We start from the raw sequence: 19179 nt of genomic DNA, 5'->3' as shown, positions 1-19179 counted from the left end.
GTGGGTCTCTGAATGGGGTCTCTTGAAACGCGATGGATTAAGAGCACGGCAGAGACCGAATCCAGCTTTTGGAAAAGCTCAAGACACCCAGGAGCAGTTCAAGCAGTTTGGTATTGAAACTAGCCCGTCAAGCTGCCATTCCCATTAGAGGTCCTTGAGGGAGGGAGCAGTCGGTTGTGGCCAGGATCAGTTTCTGCCAAAGAAATAACCCTGTTCTTCCAAGTTTGCAGCAGAGGTGAGCTACTGCAAATCACGAGGAGTCAGTGCTGAGGCCGTCACCGATTTCCTTGGGCCAGGTGAATATTTGTTCTGGAAATTCTACTCAGAGGCGATTGGACTGATTTGATTTGAATGTCCCCAAGGAATCTCTGGATCAGTTCTCAGCACTTGTCTGGGTGCCTTCATATCTAAAGGTCAGGAACATCCAGTCCCCACTTGTTGACTTGATCTGACAAGCCTCTGGGGCAGGCAGAAAAGTACTTTTTCTACATTAATTCAAAAACCCAATTTGATTCAAAAGTCTGAATTGAATTAAATTGTCTTTCTGAATCAATTTGAAAGTCCAAATTGGATTTGGGGTGATTCGCAGAGTCTAAGAGGTACACACAAAGCATTTGGGGCATCTTCTGGTAGCAGCTAGCCAGCTTTTTCTGTCTTCTGTGGACTGAATTTTTTTTTTTTAATGTATCATATTTAGGCTCTATTACTAAATAATGGTCATCTCTCCCATTACGTCTGCATGCAAACTCTCCAAATATGTTTGTATGCAAAGAGTAAACATGGGCTTGACCTGCAGCGTTCAAATAAAAAGCAGATAGGCTGCCCAACACGAGAAACACACCAAAAAGCAAGTTGATGTTATGATTTGCTGGGCTTGCAAACTGCAGGGAGGAAGCTGAGATGACTCAGAGTCTGGTGTGAATTTCGTGGATTTTTTTTGCAAACGGGAGGCTTGTTTTCATACGATGAGAAACAGAACTTGCTGCTTGGCACCAGGTACCTTTCCAAGAAAGAGCACCCAGTGGAGGCTGCTGGCCTGGCCTGACCCAGCACGAGGGCCCTTCCCCACCCACCGCCAGGTTGTCAGGTCTGCAGTGCTCCTTCCCCGTACCTGCGCCATAACATCGTGAGACCAGATGTCCGAGGCCAGACTGAGATGCCCTTTGCTCTCCGCTTCAGAAGGTCTCAACAACGTCGGGCCAAACACAGTGGCCAGATTGTGCAGGGACATTTTGTTGATGGACTCCTTCTCGGCAACCCTGTTGCAACAAAGCGGGACCCTTTCAGAGCACGCAAGAGTCTGGCGCTGCCTTCAAAGCCGACGTGGCCCGCGCGGGCTTTTGCCCCAGCCGAGCCCAGTTGGAACAGAACGGTTTTCTCACATGTTCCCAACCGTGTTCCTCTCCTCTTGTCATTCCCACACCAGAAAGTTGCACAACTTCTACTGCAACCCTTCTCATGCCTGCCTTGATGGGGTACTGTCCCACTTTTTTTGCAGTTTCGGCTCTGGAAATCTCCCAGCCCCCTTCCCCAGATGCTACTGCTGACCATCCTGGGTCAGAGCCAGATCCTGCCTGGAAGCCAGCGTGAAGATGCCGCTACGCTGGGAGACAGCGGCGTGCATTTTTTTCCTGCCCCCTCTCCCAACAGCAACAAGCCACACAGATGTGGCCCAGCCGCACAGATGTGGAACAGGGCATGTCTGCTTCCCTGACCAAATAGATTTTCCTTCCAGGCCACGTTGATTCTCACCCATCCCCACTCTTCCGTCGCTTGCTGTTCCTCATTCCACCTCTCCTCAGTGAAGCCAAAGAGAGGGAGGTGAGTGTGCAAACTTCCAGTCCCCAATTCCAAAATTCCCCACAGTGTGTTTTTGGCCAGCTCGGCACTCCACCAAACCGCAGCTCCTCAGGCGGTTCTGTGTCCTCAGCAGAAGACGGTGAGGCAAGCGAGGACAATGGGGTTCGACATACAGCCGAGTCCCAAGGGGGGGAGGACCGCTCAGCCCCGGTGCCCCCCCCCCGAATCCCCTTTTCATCTCTCTGTCAACAGTGATGCAGAAATGCCCTCGGGCAGAATAGAAAGAGCATCTGGTGGAATTTGTAACCCCCAAAACTGTAAGTTCCTCTTTCCCAAAGGCAGGGAAATTTCTTTGGTCAAACGCCCTGAAATCTTTCGGGGGGGAGGCAGTTTAGGAGGTGTCCCACGTGATGCAAAAAAAGGCTTCCATTCCCCAGGCCAACAGGAAACGTTTCCCCCCCCTTCCGCTGGCTTTTGAAATACACGCTTACCAGGTTTTTTTTTTTAAGTATTGCTCCTGGTTTTTTTTAGATCTTGACTTATTTTTATTATGCTGGCCAAAGTTTGTTACGTTTATACTCACTTGTTGATGTCTTTTATTGTCCCAATAACTTGCTGGCAATCCTGGGAACCTTTTGGGTTGAAGCGTGGGACCGAGAAAGAGGGTGGGCGAGAGAAATAAATGGAAGCTCCGTTCTCCCCGGAGGGGGAAACTCACCGTTTCAAGTGTTCCAGCAGAAAGAGGAATGTGATGAGGTTGGGGTCGGGAAGGGAACGTAGAAGGTGCAGCATGCAGTTTTCCTTGGCCGAGGGGTCCGAAAGCGCTAGAAACAAAACCAGGTGGAAGTGAGTTGGGCCCCGGTTCTCTCCTGCCCACCAATGTTCTGCAGAGGACTTTAGCGGCGTGCCAAACACTGGGCTGCAGATCCCACGCTCACTCACAAGCTTCTCCACCTGGACGGGTGCGATCTGGGTGCAGGTCCCCAGTTTCTGAGCAGCCTGGGGCCAACCCCCTTGTCTCAGTTGGTGTCAGGTCACATCAGGAAACAGACACCCCAAGAAAGACTAGATCTCGACTGGCATCAGCTATAACGACAGATTCTTGCAAGCCTGGCAGCGTTTCCCTTCCCTCCCTCTGACGCCAAAGAGAATCAAGGCAGAGCGATCTTGAGTTTCTTTCTTACCCTTCCTGTTTTCCTGGGCGAAGCTCATATTTCGCTAACAGTTGCCACATATTTTTCCCAAGGTCATCTCTACACTCCTCTGCAGTTTGCCTCCCATGGGTGTTGGGAAGAGGAATCTAGATCAGGGCAGGCTGAAAGGCTTTCCTCGGTCTGCAATCCTGGCTTCTTGGATCAGCAAGAAGCCGGCAGGGCCCTGCTGCACCAGGGAAGGGTCCCCCACAGGATGCGATTGGCCTTTGGGCCCATTTTTTGCACATACTCTCCCCACCCTGGAACCATCAATCCCACTGTCAGAAATCCAGGGTAGTTTTTTCACCCTACCAAGCCAGAAAATGTACAATAAAATTGTTGTGTAGCCTCTAGAATTTTAGGAAGGAAAAAGAATGCCACCTTCTTTTCAAAATGCCAGCTGTCCTCAGCCCGATTTTCCATCTTCTTGGATTTTCCTTTTTTAGTACTGTTTTTAAATTTTAGATGTATTATGTATTTTATGTAAATTTATGGTTTTAATGTTTTTGTACATCGCCCAGAGTCCCCCATTAGGGGGAAATGGGGGGGAGAAATTTGATAAAATAAATAAATAAAAATAAATAAAATGGAAAAAAAGCCTCAGAAAATTACAGTCCCAGACACATGTAAGGCCACCCTCCCGCTTCACACTACTGCCTGCTTTGCGTCATTCCCCATCCTCAGCAGCACTTGCCCTGTCTTTCAAAGGGTACATGTGGGCCCTTGCCACCCCGTAATTCTCTCCCCCTTGCTAACTGTTTGCCCCATTGGAGATGGTGCCTTGCTGCAGGGACAGCCAGCCACTGAGTTTCATCCCCCCCATCGCCACCACTGGAATCTCCTTTGCTGCTGAATTCATTGCTGGAAAAATGGGGCATGATACAGATTAAATTGTACGGGTAGTTCTCACTTAACGACCATTTGTTTAACTACGGTTCAAAGTTACAACAGCCTCAGAAAAAGTGCTTTATCACCTGTACTCACACTTACAACTGTTGCAGACCACCACACCACCCCCATGGTCACATGACTGCAACTTGTGAACTTTTTTTACGATGGTCGTTAAGCAAATCACCATAGTCCTTAAGCAAATCACATGGTTGTTAAGCAAATTCTGGCAAAAAAAGTCCATGGGAGAAGCTGGCTTCACTTAATGACCATGTGATTCACTTAATGACTGTCATAAAAATGGGGTTCCGCTCATATAGTGATTTGCTTAATGACTGTCATAAAAATCGGGTCTAGTCATGTAGTGACTCGCTTAATGACAGCCCCGCTTAACAACCAATTTTCTGGTCCCTTACAGTAAAGGAAAACTGTAAAGACGGGGGCCAGAAATTAGTTCACTGGCCTTTACCTTAAGGGAAACATTTTGAGTGCCTCAGAAATCGAATTCAAGACCAACATCCAATCTAAAACAATTAAGCTGCTGGAAGCAGAACTGAAGTCATGCACACAGGGCTTCTGCCCTCTTTCCCACTCTGTGGATCACAAGTGCATTCCAGACCTAATGGTACAGCCAACCAAGAGGCATGAACTTGACTAACTGTAATTTTACTTCGTTTCGGGGAACTTAATGCATCGCAGAGTGCCAGCCGGGTGGGTTACTTTACGATTCGGTGGGTTGAGCAAACCCGCAAAATGGCTTAATTCTGGACACACATCCAGCGTACGGATTTGGGGGATCTGTGCCAGATGCTGGATGGAGGGGAGGAGGGAGCAGGGGACCAACCACCAATTCAAGAACCGGGATGGGAAACAAGATGTCCACAGTGCCTACAGATGTCTACAGTGCCTACAGATGTTGTTGACTGAATGCAAGCCAACCCAGCTTTGGAGTAAACAGCTTCTTCTGTGGGAGCCCTGAATAAGTCACTTGCTCTACCAAAGCAAACTCTCCAGAGAAAGAGAGCGAGCGTCTGCTTTTCCCAAACCAGCAGAAGGGCTGTACGGGAACTCATTTCTCTTCGTGCTCTGGCAGGGGTCCTGAGCTCCAACCTCCAAACGTTGACGCCCCCCAGCCCCCCAAACCGAGGCACGCGAAAGTCCTTACCGATGCCTTGCATAAAAGTTGGATAAAGCCGGTCAGTAAGGAGAGGTTCAGGGAGTTCGCGGAAGTACAGCTTCAGGGTCCCCGCGATGGCGTTGATATCCATGTCGCTCAGCATCACCAGGATATCTTTGCTGTCTACAGCAGAATTCAAATCGAGCCTGGGTTTAGAACCTCCATATTTAGAGGCAGCCTACCTCAGAATTTCAACCACAAGCAATAAGGGAGCTTGCTTTCCCAGAACCCCTGGGCTGGGCACAACTGGAAACCACCCCCTTGGAGAGGGGGGCTCAGGTTGCTCGAACGTGAGCAGGCAATGCACCATCACTCACGCGTTTCCAAGAGCGGCAGCAAACAAGGACGGGAAACTCACTGGAATCAAAGGCGGCTTTCAAGGCCTGGATGTCGGTGGCCACCCCTGAGATCCTGTAGATGCCGACTTCATCAATGCCCCGTTTCTCTACTTCCTCCACACACTGGCGCACGACATATGGTATTTTGGAGCGCTCACGCCTGTTGGAAAAAGGAGAGCATCACGGATCAGAGAGCCCCAGGAATTCTGCAGAAGACGCCCCAGCCTTTAGGGAAACCGCTGCTTCCTTTTTTCCAGAGAAAACCAGGAGGGCCTCTATTTCCCCCAAAGTGGCCCCCAGCAGCTGGTGTGGCGACCCTAAAGATTAAAAGAGAGGGTGGAGAGATGGCCCCCTCCTTCCAGCCAGGTTTGCTTGGCTGCTCCTCTGCCCTGCCGGGGAAGACGGGCCTCTCTCAAGGGCACCCCCCGGACTGCTAGGAAACTTTGGGGCAGAATCCGGGGCGATGCCTCGTTTTGAGGGTGGAATTAAAATCCCAAATGGGCAACAGGAAACGCTTCCTTCCCACTCGCAGCCAGCCTGTTTGGGAGACCGTTAGAAAGCTGGCCCCCACTTTGAATATCCCATTTAATCAGACCGACTACATGTGCTGAAGCAGAGGATCCCATGGAGGATCCTATTGCCCTGGGCTGATCAAAAAAAGCTGAGCAAGTGGGTCCATGGATGGGAGACCACCAGAAGATACAGAGGAGGAGTGAGACTGCAAACTCAAATGATAATCATTCCAGAAGATGGGGAAAAAATCACTTCAGTATTCTTGCTAAGAAGACTACCTGGGTGTGCCCCTAAAGTTGGCAGAAGAGGAGTTTGAATGCAAAAGATCTTCCTTTCCCTTTTATGGAACGGTGCCAACAGTGCCCAAGTGGTATCCAAACCTCCTTCGGAGATCCCTGCCAGAAGAAACCCGCAGAACTACTTCCCACCTCCATTCCCAACCTGGCACCAGATGTTCTGAACCTGTCATTTTCACCATGCTGGCTGGAAATCTTGGAAGCGGAAGTTCCCAAGTTGGAAATAGCTGGTTTGGGCACAACTTGAGGCTGCCTCCTGAATCGGCTGGCCCTCCCTCTTTCGCTTTAGTTTAGGGTTCAACATAATCTCAGCAGCACATTTTCCTTTCCTGTTTCCACCTGCGCTTGTCCCATATGTGGTTCTTTTTCATTAAGAAAAAACGGGCTGGGAATTTTACAGTCAAACACATAAATAAATAAATGTTCAGGTTTGAGCAAGGGATGCAGAATAGAAATATTCCTAATCATAAATACATATATACTGTAAGTGATGTGTTTGCTGCCAACCTATGACCTGGCAGTGTGCCCTAGAGAAATCTAAAATCTTGGGAGCAGGGTCTCACCTCTGCTGCCCTCCCCTTTAACTAGGATGGGGGGACCACCCTCTTTTGATTTTCTCACACACAAAAACCCAAGCAAGCTGAATATTAAAGCCTGTGACAGGGAACTTTCCTAACCAGCTGAGATGAACAAGTTTATTAAAGCCCCAACAAGGAAGCGCACGGTTACTTGGCTGGCTGAATCACAAAACGCAGACCAGACCTGCAATGACTGAATCCCCCTTTTCAGGAAAATTCTTGACCTTGCAAGGGGAGAGAAAAAAGCCTGCAACACAGCGGAACCAGTATAAAGGAATTCCTCCCATTGGGGGGAGATGGGCAGGGGACAAATTTAATAAATAGAATAGAACAGAACAGAACAGAACAGAACAGAACAGAACAGAATAGAATAGAATAAAGGGCCATTCCAATACCACCGAGTAAGAACCTGCTTCCAAAAGGGTATTTTAAAACAGCTTCTAAAGCAAGCCATCATTTACCCCATGTTTGATTATTCACTCTTCTGCCCCAAGGATATTGTCACTCCATTGCCCCTTCTCACCACCTCCCCTCTTTTAAAGGACACTCCCCCCACACACACTTTTTCCTTGCTCAGCTTCCAAGCCCCCAGTCCGACCTACTTGGTGACCACGCTGATTTTGACTCCAAAGACCCCCGTTTGCTTTTTGGAGGGGGTTCTTTTGAGGCTCATGTCCCGGCTTGTGAATTTCATGGAAAATTCCACTTTGACCTGAAAGAGAAATGCAACAGACAGGAAATCACAGATTACAAAATCACTAGGCAAAAACAAAGCTGAACGAATCTCTCTCTCTCTCTTCCCGACTCTACAGAAGAGGGGGAGGCTGTCCAGCAAGGGATGGGGAGACAGGAAGGGCGGCGACAAGCCCTCCACCTTGCTCACCCCATTCATCTCAATCACATCCAAGTGCCAGTTCTTGGTCTGCACTGTCTGGGGGTCCAGCTGCAAAAAAGGAAAAAAGAGAAAATGAAAATCCCTCTCAATCATATTGCAAAGAAGTAAGAAAAGGACAGGGACAGGGGGAGTAAAGGCTTGGTGTGTACGGGTGTGCACATTCATGGGTGTGAGCATACAGACGAGCACGTGCCTGTGAACGGAGCTGTGCATTTGCATCAACCCTTTGCGCATAGCCGCTCCGATGGCAGATCTAAAAAGGCAGACCCAACCATGACACAATGGAGACTTCCCAATTGTATCAATGGAGGTTATCTTCCAAAGTAGACTTGTAAAGCTTTCATTTAACCAGCTGCAGCTTAGTTCATCTGCAATATGCTTTGACGCTGCAGGAATCTAGGCTGGGGGTAGGGGGCACAGATTGCAGCACAGGACATAGAATCCAGTTGTCTGAGCATCACAGCTATATATGCACGTATGTATAAAAACAATAATAATCACAGCATTTGGAGCTGCAAACAACCCCTACCAATACAGGTCATCCTCGTTTAGCGACCACAATTGGGACCAGCAACTCAGTCGTTAAGTGAAGCGGTGGCTAAGTGGGGATTAAAAAGGGATGAAGAGGTTGGGGAAAAGATTAAGATGATAATTACTTGATAGGAAGAAGGGCGGAAGGCATAATTGTATGTTTTTGTTTTCATTTCCTTCCTTTTTCTCTTTTTCTTACTCTATCTTTTTTTGTTTTGTATAATTTTATTATATTGAAAAATTCTAATAAAATTTTATATATCTATATTAAAAAACAAAACAAAGCGGTTGCTAAGTGAAACCATGACCGTGCTTACGATCTGCCTTCTGCTTTCCTTTGCTTTACAGACCTGCGAAGGCTGTAAACACGAGGATTGGTTGTAAAGGGATCTTTTCATCACCATCGTAAGTGCAAACGGTCGCTAAACGAGGACCTGTATCTCAGAAGCCAGTAAGGTGCCAGAAATCATACACAATAATTGTATAATAGCAAAACCAAATAATGAATACAAATAGGGAACTCATTAATTGATTGAACATAAACGTCATGCACCCAATGTGGGGCAGCCTTTGCAGACAAGCTGGAAGCTGCAAGTAGTCCAGAATGCGACAAAGAAACTCCTGGCAGGACAATCTCATCATTGCAGGAAAACCCTGATCCTGAAGCTGATGCGCTAGTTACCGAAAAGCTTCCAGGTCCAATTCAAAACACCGGAAATGACTTAAAAAGCCTTATCCATCGTTACCACGTGTTCCATCAGGCACTGCCTTGCCAGACTTCCCATCTGGTGCAAACATTTCAGGGAGGCCCATGAAGAGCCCCCCTCGCCCCCGCAGCTCGCGAAAGCGTATGCCTTTTAATAAAGCTTGTGAGTTGGGAAAAGCGCTACCCGACTCTTTCTATGTTGCACGGCCATCCATCTCGGAGGAGGGTTGATTTACCCTTTCCGTTGTTACTTCTAATTTGGACTGATTCCTATTGTGGCTTTTGAAGAACGACTGCAACCCAAACCGTGCAACGGAAGGAAATCTGCACTTGTGTGCGTTGGCGTGTGGGCTATGCTGCCCTTCAGATTCCAAAGCAACCTGGAGCGTTAGAGCACACCGCAGTCTCGCCAAGGACCTGTTTGCAACTAAAAGCATCTTTTCGCGGGACTAGATATTTGTGCTCTGCGGCAGCCGCACGATCGGGGGAAAGAGGCATCTGGTTTAAGGAGTTGCAGGCGGTGCAAAGCCCCTTTTCCCTTTGCATGCAAAGCAATGCACAGCCCTACCAATTCAACAATTAACTTAGAGCAGTGTTTCTCAACCTCGGCCACTTGAAGATGGGTGGACTTCAATTCCCAGAATTCCCCAGCCAGCAAGGGGGAATTCTGGGAATTGAAGTCCACCCATCTTCAAGTGGCTGAGGTTGAGAAACACTGATTTAGAGCCAAGTATAAATTCAGAGGAAGGATGGAAATATGCTGTGGCTACTTCATTGGATCTATTTTGGCCAGTCTGGGGGAAACACCTGGATGGGAAATGTGTTATGTTTACAACAGAAGGAAAAAATAGACATGTTATAAATAAACACACATGAATCTTGCTGGCTAGCAGCTATAAAACAACAGCTTGAGTCTGATTCCCCCCCCACTCTCCCCCCTGCCCCCAAACCGTCCCACAGCAAATCCCAGAGCCAAAATATCACCCCACATTTGCCCACTGGTCTTCCTAACACTGTTGTTCGAGGCGGGCAGGGCTTTCCGTGAGCGGATGCACCCCTGAAGGAGCATCTCGGGTTCAGGGTGGATGAGAGATTGTCTTCTGCCATCCCCCAACCCCTTTCAGCCTAGAGCCGGGCCCTTCGCTGGTTCTCCAAGCAGGTGCTTCAAAGACATCGCATCTTCTTGAGAAAGGCGGAAGAGAAACAGGCCCCTCCATTTTGGACCTGGCCAAAGAAAGGCTCCCATGGCTTGGGGATATTTCTGGATACAGCCTCTGAAAATAACACCAGAAAGGCCACATCTTCCACATGGCCCCGAGGACTATTTGCAGTCCCCTGGGAAAGTCTGTTTCCGGAAAACTGCTCCAGGCCTGCTTTGAACGTGGACCAGCTCGGCCTTTTCCAGCTGGTCCCCCGAGAGCTTCACTTGAAGACAAGAAGCTCCTGCGGGAGGAGAGAAGGAGCTGATCCAGCAACACCAGGAGACGTTTTGGTCTCCAACGTTGGGCGACTTGTCTCCAAACCAACAGGCTTGTTCTTTGCACTGTTTGTTCCTAAACCTAGACCATGCTGGCTGGGGAATTCTGGAAGTTGAAGTCCACCTATCTTAATGTTGCTGAGGTCGAGAAACACTGGCCTAAATAACTTTGAAACCCTCTGTCCTGGATCAATCATTTTTCTGGAGAGTTTTCTCTGTAATGGCAGGATTTTTGCACAGAAGATCTGACCTGTTTTCCACCTCCCACCGGAGGATTGTTTTTTTTGGGGGGGGGGTCCTAGAAATTTTTTTTAAAAAAGGGAAACTAAAGCACAGGAAGCTGGTGAAATTATGCACAAGATGCTTGTGGGTTGCAGAATCAGCCCATTCCACCCTGCCAGGCGTTCATGCAACTTCTCACCCAAGGCGCCTGGTATCTTAGAAGAAGCAGTACAAGCAGAGACTTCAGAAGGGAGGTGGCATTTCAGATGTCTGAAAGAAGGACATGTACGAGGATGCGCACATGTGCCAAAACTGTTCCTTCCCTCCCACACACAGTTTTGGAGGCTGGAGGGTGGGGAACAAAGACAAGGAGATGGCAAAGGGAGATGATCTCACGTGGAGGCTCAGAAGAAAAGCCAACCTCCCCCTTTAGAGCCATACATCTAGGGAAGGAGAGGGAAAAGAATTTGACAAGACAAATCCCACATTGGTTCCACTTTTACCTCATGGACTGAGCAGGTTACAATATCATTTGAAAAACCCACAGGACCTCTTTGATCAGATTCACAGAAGCTTAGAGTTGGAAAATCCTCCAGAAATCTTTGATCTGCCCTTGCCACCATCTCTGCAAGAATCCTGCAAATACCAAATTTATGAGAGATGATGATCGACTGATTGCATGCCATCAAGTCAGTGTCAACTCTTAGCAACCACCTAGATAGATTTTCTCCATGATGATCTATCCCCAACCTGGTCCTTCAGGTCTTCCAGTGGAGTCCCCATTGCTGCTGTAACTGGTTCCTGGTTGTCCCTCCTTGTTCCTGGTTGTCCTCTTCTCTTTCCTTCTACCTTCCCCAACATTAGAGCATTCCCCAGAGAGCTGGGTCTTCGCCTCATGTGTTCAAGTAGGATAACCCATAATTAAGTCCATCCTTCATGCTGCTGGTTGTCCTCTTCTTCTTTTCCCTTCCACCTTTCCCAGCACTTCTCAAGAAGCTGGGTCTTCACATCGTGTGTCCAAAGTAGGATCATTTGAGCCTGCTTGTTTGTGGCTCGAGTGAGAATTTTGGGTTGATTTGTTTGATGATCCATTGGTTTGTTTTCTTGGCTGTCCATGGTCTTCTCAGGAGTCTTCCCCAACCCCAAACTTCAAAAGCATCCATACCTTTCCTCTCCTTCTTCAAAGTCCAATCTTCACTTCCATAAAGTGTCATGGGGAAACCAAGACTTGCACGATTTTGATCTTTTGTAGTTATAGACACATCCCAGCATCTGAATATCTTCTCAAGATCTTCATGGCTGCTCTACTGAGTGCTAGTTGGTGGCATTTTTCTTGACCGCTTGCTCCTTTCCTGTTGATCATCAATTATCCATCCTGAAAAACTGCCCACCACTTCAGTGTCTTCACCGTCAATTCTAAGATGGACCCAACCTTTTCTTCAACACCTCCATCAAAGAGGAGCCCATCACGCACCCAAAGGGCAGTCCCAACACTGCTGCAGTTCATTTGCTATGTTCATGGGGGACATTTTACTCCAAATCAGCTTTTTGTTCTGTTTGCACATGAGTAGTCCTTGCCTTCTAGGGCAACAGACAACATGGTAGTTGCACCTTCTCTGGGGCCACCCTCCCCCAAATGATTGTGGGGGCAAAAGGGAAAGCCCCCCTCCAGAAAAGCAATCCTTCAGCCAAGACAGTCCCCTCCCCACCCTCGACTGTCTACGTTCAGCACTGTCAAAATATAAGAAAACGAAATGATCAGCGATTAAACAATGCTTGAGTTAATCAACTGCCTTTGAAATAACCGATCCCCAAATTAAATTCTTATCTTGTCAAGATCTTCTGCAACCTGGTGCCCTCCAAAAATATTGCACGTGCATTCCCCAAATTCCCACTTGTTTGTTATACTGGCATAACATAATATTTGCGAGGCTGTAGGCCACTGTTTCTCAATCTAGGCAACTTTAAGATGTGTGGACTTCAACTCCCAGAATTCCCCAGCCAGCAAGGCTGGCTGGGGAATTCTGGGAGTTGAAGTCCACACATCTTAAAGTGCCCAAGATTGAGAAACACTGCTGTAGACCAAAAGTTTTGGATAGCTGGCAGAGCCATTAGCTCACCATCCTTTGGGGATACCAAGGAAGCAGCGTTCAATGCTGTAAGCCAAACAGTTGCTACTCAACACACATTTCTTATTTATTTTCCATCATCCCTCCCTCGCAGAGCAGTCTCCAAACCCCAACAGCTGGTCATGAGCGAATTCATAGCCCCACGAATTAAAACTGACCAAGCAAAAGCATTTGATCGCCGGACCCAGCGCGACGTAGTGTTGAAGGTACCAGAGTCCCGGATTCAAGTCCACCCTCAGCCGTGGGAGCTCATGGGATGACTTTGGGCCAAAGTCTCTCTCGGCCTGGCCCACCTCACAGGGTTGTTGTTGTGGGAGGGGGGAGTGTTACGGAGGCTGCCTTGAGTTGGAGGAAAAGCAGGCTATGAATCTAACAAATAAATAAATCAACTAGCAGTTGATTCATTCCCAATTTTGATCAAAGGGCGGGGGGTAGGTAGTTCCTTTCTCTTGATCAATAGTTGATCAACTTGATCACAGTTGATCAAGTGTGTAGGCCGGCTGAGAATGAGTGATTTGATTCAAGCAGCTCTGTGAGTTTCATGGCAAAACGAAGCTCTAAACCCAGGTCTTGGCAGACCGAATCTGACCTGTGGTTGTTCTGTCAGCTGGCCTCCAAAGGCTTTGGACTACAGCTCCCATTGGCCCCAACAGCCATCCTGGCTGGGGATAATGGAAGCTGTAGTCCCAATCAGACCACCACGCTTCCCCAACAGAGAGCCCCTCCTTGTTTTTAAAGAACAAAATAAAATGCCATTTGATTAAAAGATTAAAAAAAGGGTCTGGGTTTTTGTTGCTGTGCAGCAACTGGGTCCCCGTTAGCCCCTCTGGATAAATGGGTCCCTAATTCCTGTAGGGTTATTCGCACGTTGACCTTGCAAGGTCCGAAATGCAAGCCAAGCCAGGAGCAGAGTGGAAAGAGGGCTTTGGTGGGGGGGGGGTGAAGCTTCGCTCCCAAAGGATTACAGCTGCATTTGGAGCATAAAAATAAGCAACGGGTAACCCACATTTTTCAGGCGGCCGGATCCGCTTTCTACGGCACAGCTGGTGGGACGCACCAGCCCTCTGCGGAATAGGGGCGTTCGGGAGGGTGCAAAACAGCCGCTGTATCCTGTGCCTTTGCAGCAAACGGGGGGATTCTCCCTTTTCGGGGGGCAGTGCACCCCTGCCCCACAAACTGGCTGCCCTGCACTTAATCTGCACCCCCCGCAAACCCCACTGTGCAGCTTCTCCCCCCAGGCCACCCGTTTGAAATCTCCCACCTTCCCATCTGGAAGGAGAGGGCTCGGCTCCAAGAAAGACCGCTTGATTAAAACCAGGTTAGGCTGGGGGTTAAGGCCATCATCCTGGCTTGCAGGAACCGCCTCTTCCCCAGCTTGTAAGGGTGGGGCTGGGCCTCAGAACAGGGATGGGGGAAGACCCCCCCCACCAAAGGAAGGAAGGAAGAAATTTGGAATGGCAGAGGCAACTACCTTGCCCATGTGCCCCAGCTGAGCATTTTAAAGTAGCCCTCCAGGTGCATTGCGCTTGTATAGGTGTGTAGGGCTGATGTGAAGCTAAAAGAACAATAGGGACCCACGTAAGGTGCCTTGGGAGGAAAAATGGGACGGAACCCGAATTCACCCATAAAGAATTCTTTGATGAATAGGATCTGACTCCACCATTCATCCAAGCATCGGAAAGGACCCCGTCCTGTGCTAAAGGAAGCATCGTCTCGCTTTAGCCCTTAAAGGGGGCCGGCGCGTGGTACTCGCACCCCAACCGTGGCCGCGATCCCCAGCTAACCGGATGAAAATGCCAGGAGCTGCAGCCCCAGCACATCTGGAAGCCAGATGGCAGGAAGGCAGCCGTAGATGCTGGGTGTTCCCTGCAAAGGCGAGGGGAGCCTTTTGGCACAGGCCCATCAGGGGCTCAGCGCCCCCCACCCCCCAAGGAAACCAAACAGCTTGCTTAGCATCTCAGCAGGGTCTGGGGCCAACGTTTCTAGACACAACAGGCCCAGCCACCTGGGGAAGGGGACTTCCCGCGCAACAGCGCTGCTGAGACGCGGGCCCACCACCCCACGAGGCACCACCAGTTCAGGGAAAGAGCTGGTGGCTGCCTTCACACTACAGCCGAAACTTGGTTGCGGTTAACTTTGGTTTGTGTCGGGTAGGGGTTGCTTAACGGCTTGGAGATAGGGTGGGTTTGGTTCCCGAGCACCGCAATAAAGCAAAGATTGCAATAAAGTGAGTCACACAAACGTGCGTATAAAAGTTAAACACTATGACTGTAGTCCAGTGTTTCTCAACCTTGGCGACTTGAAGATGTGTGGATTTCAACTCCCAGAATTCCCCAGCCAGCAAGGCTGGCTGGGGAATTCTGGGAGTTGAAGTCCACACATCTTCAAGTCGCCAAGGTTGAGAAACCGTGCTGCGGTCTGTTAAGTGTGCAATAGCATTATGCAAAAAAACAACGTACGTACCTTAATTCAAAAATACTTTATTGCTAAAAAATGCTAATCTGTTGGAAAAATGGCGCCAAGAGACTTGCCCAATGCAGGGTGGCCCCAAACCTTTTCCAAAATTTGGAAAAAAACGCAATGTCGGCGAAGCGCACTAACGCGAAGCGCAGTAAAATGAGGCACGCCTGTAGTTCCCGAAGCCAGCCTGCCCGACCAGTTCGTGCAAATCCAGAAAAAGAGGGCGATTTCCTAACCAAGCAGGTTGTCCAAATGCGGTGTGCTTGTTGCCCAAAAGGAACTGCCCCCCCTGCCAGGTCCCCAAAACAGAACGAGAGAGATTTACGGAGCTGTTGCAGAGGGAGACGCATCGAACAGCAACAGGCGAGCTCTTGACGCACGAAAGCAGATGCTGCCTCTGCTGTGGGTCATCTCTAAGTACAAATCCCTTTCTGGGATTCTTAGAAGTCCTGGCACGTTATTCTGGCCTAACTTCCAGGAACATTTTTAAGGCTGCTGGGGGTCACCCAAAAAGCGTTTGGCTCACAGCAGAGAGTCGTCTCAGCCCCCTGCACCGAGCTAAGCGGGCATGAGATGGGTGAATGTTCAGCGCATTGCTCTGGCACATGTGCAAGTCCCTGGGCTGCTCTCAAGGCCCAGACACCCCCCCCCCAATTATCCGGCCAGGCGCTTGCCAAACCACACAGTCCCCAGGGAGATCCGTGGCACCTGGTGGGTTCCACCCCCAAGAGCTGTTCCAGTTCCCCTTCCCAGATGGTTAACATAGCAACAGCAATTGGATCTATTGGACTGGCGCGTCCAGAGAGGATAATCTGCTTCCAGAGAGAGATTGGCTCTTTGTCTGTAAACAGCTGGGACAAAGGTGTGTGTGTCTGTGTGTAGTCACTGACTGATCCAGGCTCCCTGCAAAAAAACACCCGGTTTTTCTCCCAAATGGTCTCTGTCTTTCCGCAAAACAGAAGATGAGAACTGAAACCAGTTCCAAAGATCAGACGATCTCTTAACAAGGCTCCTACCTTGGAGGGCAGGTGCTTGGACTAGAATCTGAGCCACTGTTTTCAGGATGTGTCTTGACTGGAAGCCATTACAGGTAGTTCTTGCTTAACGACCATTTGTTTAGTGACCGTTCAAGCTTACAACAGCACTGAAAAAGTGACTTACAACCGGTCCTCACACTTACAACCGTCACAGCACCCCCACGGTCACGTGATCGTGATCCAGGCACTTGGCAACCAGCTCGCACTTATGATGGGGTCACGTGATCGCCATCTGCAACCTTCCCAGGGGGCTTCCGACAAGCAAAATCAATGGGGAACTGCATGATTTGTTTAATGACCACTGCAAAAAATGTCATCAAATTGGGTGTGGTCACTTGATGCCTCATTTAACAACCGCCCCGCTTAATGACAAATTTTCCAGTCCCTATTGTGGTTGTTAACCAAGTGACTCATGCAGAGCAGCAACTCTGAAGGCAGGTAAATCTGCTCTGCCGCTGGGAGGAATGGAAATGTTCAAGGGAGCCATAAATCTCTGTCTTTTAGCCCCCCTGTCTGTCAAACAGGAAGCTTGGATTATTCTTTCGATCCTGCAAAGCACGACTGAACTTTGGAAATGTGGTGACAGCAGCTAGTTTAGATGCCCCAAAAAAGGATTGAGACCAATTCACAGAGTGGAAATCTAACCATGACTATTGAAGACGGCAACTGAATGCAACCTCCATGTTCAGAGGAAGTCTACCACTAAATGCTTAGGGCTGCAGAAGAATCGAGGAAGAGAGGGGCGGCCTTCATCGCTTGTTTGCAGAGGAAACGTTGCTCAAGGTCCCCTGGATGCAAGGGAGAGGGGCTGCATTATTACCTAAGGACAGTGGCGATCCAGCATCTTGAGCGTGCACGGTGTTCTTAAACATCTGTTGTCATTAACAGCAGTAAAGAACAGTAACCCACAATCTCACAGGCTGCTTTGAAGCTGGACCGGTTCCAGCCCCACATCCGAGCTCCCTTAGAGAAAATCGTTCTGCCCAGCGAGGCACGAAAGCGGAATTACACGAGGTCGCCTCTGGAGCTCTTCAGCAACGCACGGAAAGCCGAACAACCGCGGAACCCTCTTCTCTGATACGCAAGTCCTTCCAGCAGCCCGGAGTTCCACAGGTCACGCGACCGCGCCTATGGAGGCTGCCGAGCCTCCAGCCCGTCTCCCCGCGGAGAGAGACCTTCACGGAGCCTCTCGGCCAGCTGATTCTTCCAACTAGCCTTTACTCCGTCCAGCTGTTTGGAACGGGGAGAAGGGGAAATCCACCCAGGCCAGGAGAATCCCATCCCCAAGCGGCGGAGGGCTGGGGAGGCAGCCGCAAAGATGAAAATCTCCAACCAGGGCAGGAGCACTGCAGGGGCCGGTGCAGCCTCCTCTTTCCGCCACAGGGCAGTTGCAAACCCCCCGAAATTTGGATTCGTGCTGCTCGAAAGCTGCGTCACGCTCAAGACAGCCGGGCGCACGGAAAAGAGGCGACCACAATGCGCGGCTGGGATGAGGTTACTTCTTCCTCTTCGAACACGGGCTCTCTTCGCTCTAGCTGACCCATTTAGTGCGCATTTCCAGCTCGGCCCAAGCAAGACTGAGTGGCTTTGGGCGTTTGGACCTCCTGGTGCCAGGGGCTTTCCATCGTGGGCCTTGGATGAGGTGGCACTGCCTCAGACAGACCCCGTGCGCAATCTGGGGGTACCAAAGAGCAAGTGGCTAGGAGGGTCTTTGCACACCTTTGGGTTGCATGCCAGTTATGCCCGTTCCTGGACTGGGAGGCCCTGCGCATTGTCACTCATGCCCTCATGACCTCCTGATTGGACTACTGCAATGCACTCTTCATGGGGCTGCCCTTGAAGAGCATTCAGAAGCTTCCACTGGTGCAGAATGCAGCTGCGTGGGTAGTAAATGGCACTGGTTATTCGGTGCATGTAACACCTCTACTCTGTGAGCTGCACTGGTTGCCCGTGTGCTTCCAGGTGCAATTCAAGGGGCTGGTTGGCACCTTTAAAGCCCTGCATGGCTTGGGACCAGGTTATTTGAGGGACCATCTTCTCCCAGTTGTTTCTACCTGTCCGATCTGGTCAGGCAGGATGGGCGCGCTCCGGGTCCCATCGGCTAAGGAATGCCAGTTGGCAGTGCCCACCTACAGAACATTCTCCCTCTGGACATCAGGATAGCCCCGACCCTGCTGGCTTTTCCTAATTCCTTAAAGACCTGGCTCTGTGCCAGGGCCTGGAGCCCCAGGTGTGTGCAGGGACCCGTTTCATGGTTAATTTAGTCATTATGATGGGCACTTTATTCTTGGCTGCTCTGTTTGTATTACAAGTTGATCCCGGGTTAAGAACGCCCGGTTTAAGGATGGCCCGTAGTTGAGAACGGAGCCTGTTGTAGCAAGATTCAAATTAAATGCACAGTGATTCGAGTTCATTACACAATACTATTTATACAGGATTATGCAACCATCCTCTTCCGGCTTATGTACAAATTCAACTTAAGGACAGACCTTGGGAACAGAACTTGTTCTTAAACTAGGGACTACCTGTATTTTAATTGTTTTCATTTCTTAAATTTCGTTTGCCATCCAGAGTCACTTGGTGAGATGGGTGGCCATACTAGATAGATAGATAGATAGATAGATAGATAGATAGATAGATAGATAGATAGATAGATAGATAGATAGATAGATCTATCTTTGTTTCAATTGCAGGGAGCCACTAGAAGTGACCGACAGCTGCTAGGCGCGCTGAGTGGCCTATTTCATGCCCAAACACGTCGCTACCTCTTGCACTCCTGAGAGATGCTCCCAGAGATGCTCTGGTTTTCATGCCCTTTTTCCTTAAGTCTAAAAGGTGTTCCTATCTCGTTAGTTATTCATCCTTTATTACTCCTCCAGCAAGCAGAGGATGCAGGCATGCGAGCCAAGGACAGAGATTCAGGAAGGATAAAATAAACA

General features: G+C 49.4%; 1 protein-coding gene across 4 annotated transcripts in view; it reads right to left on the bottom strand.

The window, feature by feature from the left end:
• ABR (ABR activator of RhoGEF and GTPase) overlaps positions 1-19179 on the bottom strand; it is a 119138-nt gene that overhangs the window by 2665 nt on the left and 97294 nt on the right. For all 4 annotated transcript variants that reach the window (XM_088138759.1, XM_088138758.1, XM_025169823.2 and 1 more), the window contains 6 exons: positions 7667-7726; positions 7386-7495; positions 5417-5556; positions 5047-5181; positions 2519-2624; positions 1112-1259 (listed from right to left, as the gene is read on the bottom strand). In XM_088138759.1, coding sequence (XP_087994885.1) covers positions 1112-1259; positions 2519-2624; positions 5047-5181; positions 5417-5556; positions 7386-7495; positions 7667-7726 — 699 coding nt within the window. The remainder of the gene's footprint in view (positions 1-1111; positions 1260-2518; positions 2625-5046; positions 5182-5416; positions 5557-7385; positions 7496-7666; positions 7727-19179) is intronic.

This window comes from Python bivittatus, unplaced genomic scaffold, assembly GCF_059951505.1.
Source record: "Python bivittatus isolate LINGU-HERP-01145 unplaced genomic scaffold, Pbiv_v1 ctg000240_np1212, whole genome shotgun sequence".
In the NCBI taxonomy this organism is placed as follows: domain Eukaryota; kingdom Metazoa; phylum Chordata; class Lepidosauria; order Squamata; family Pythonidae; genus Python; species Python bivittatus.
This window is presented reverse-complemented; position numbering and strand designations above follow the sequence as displayed.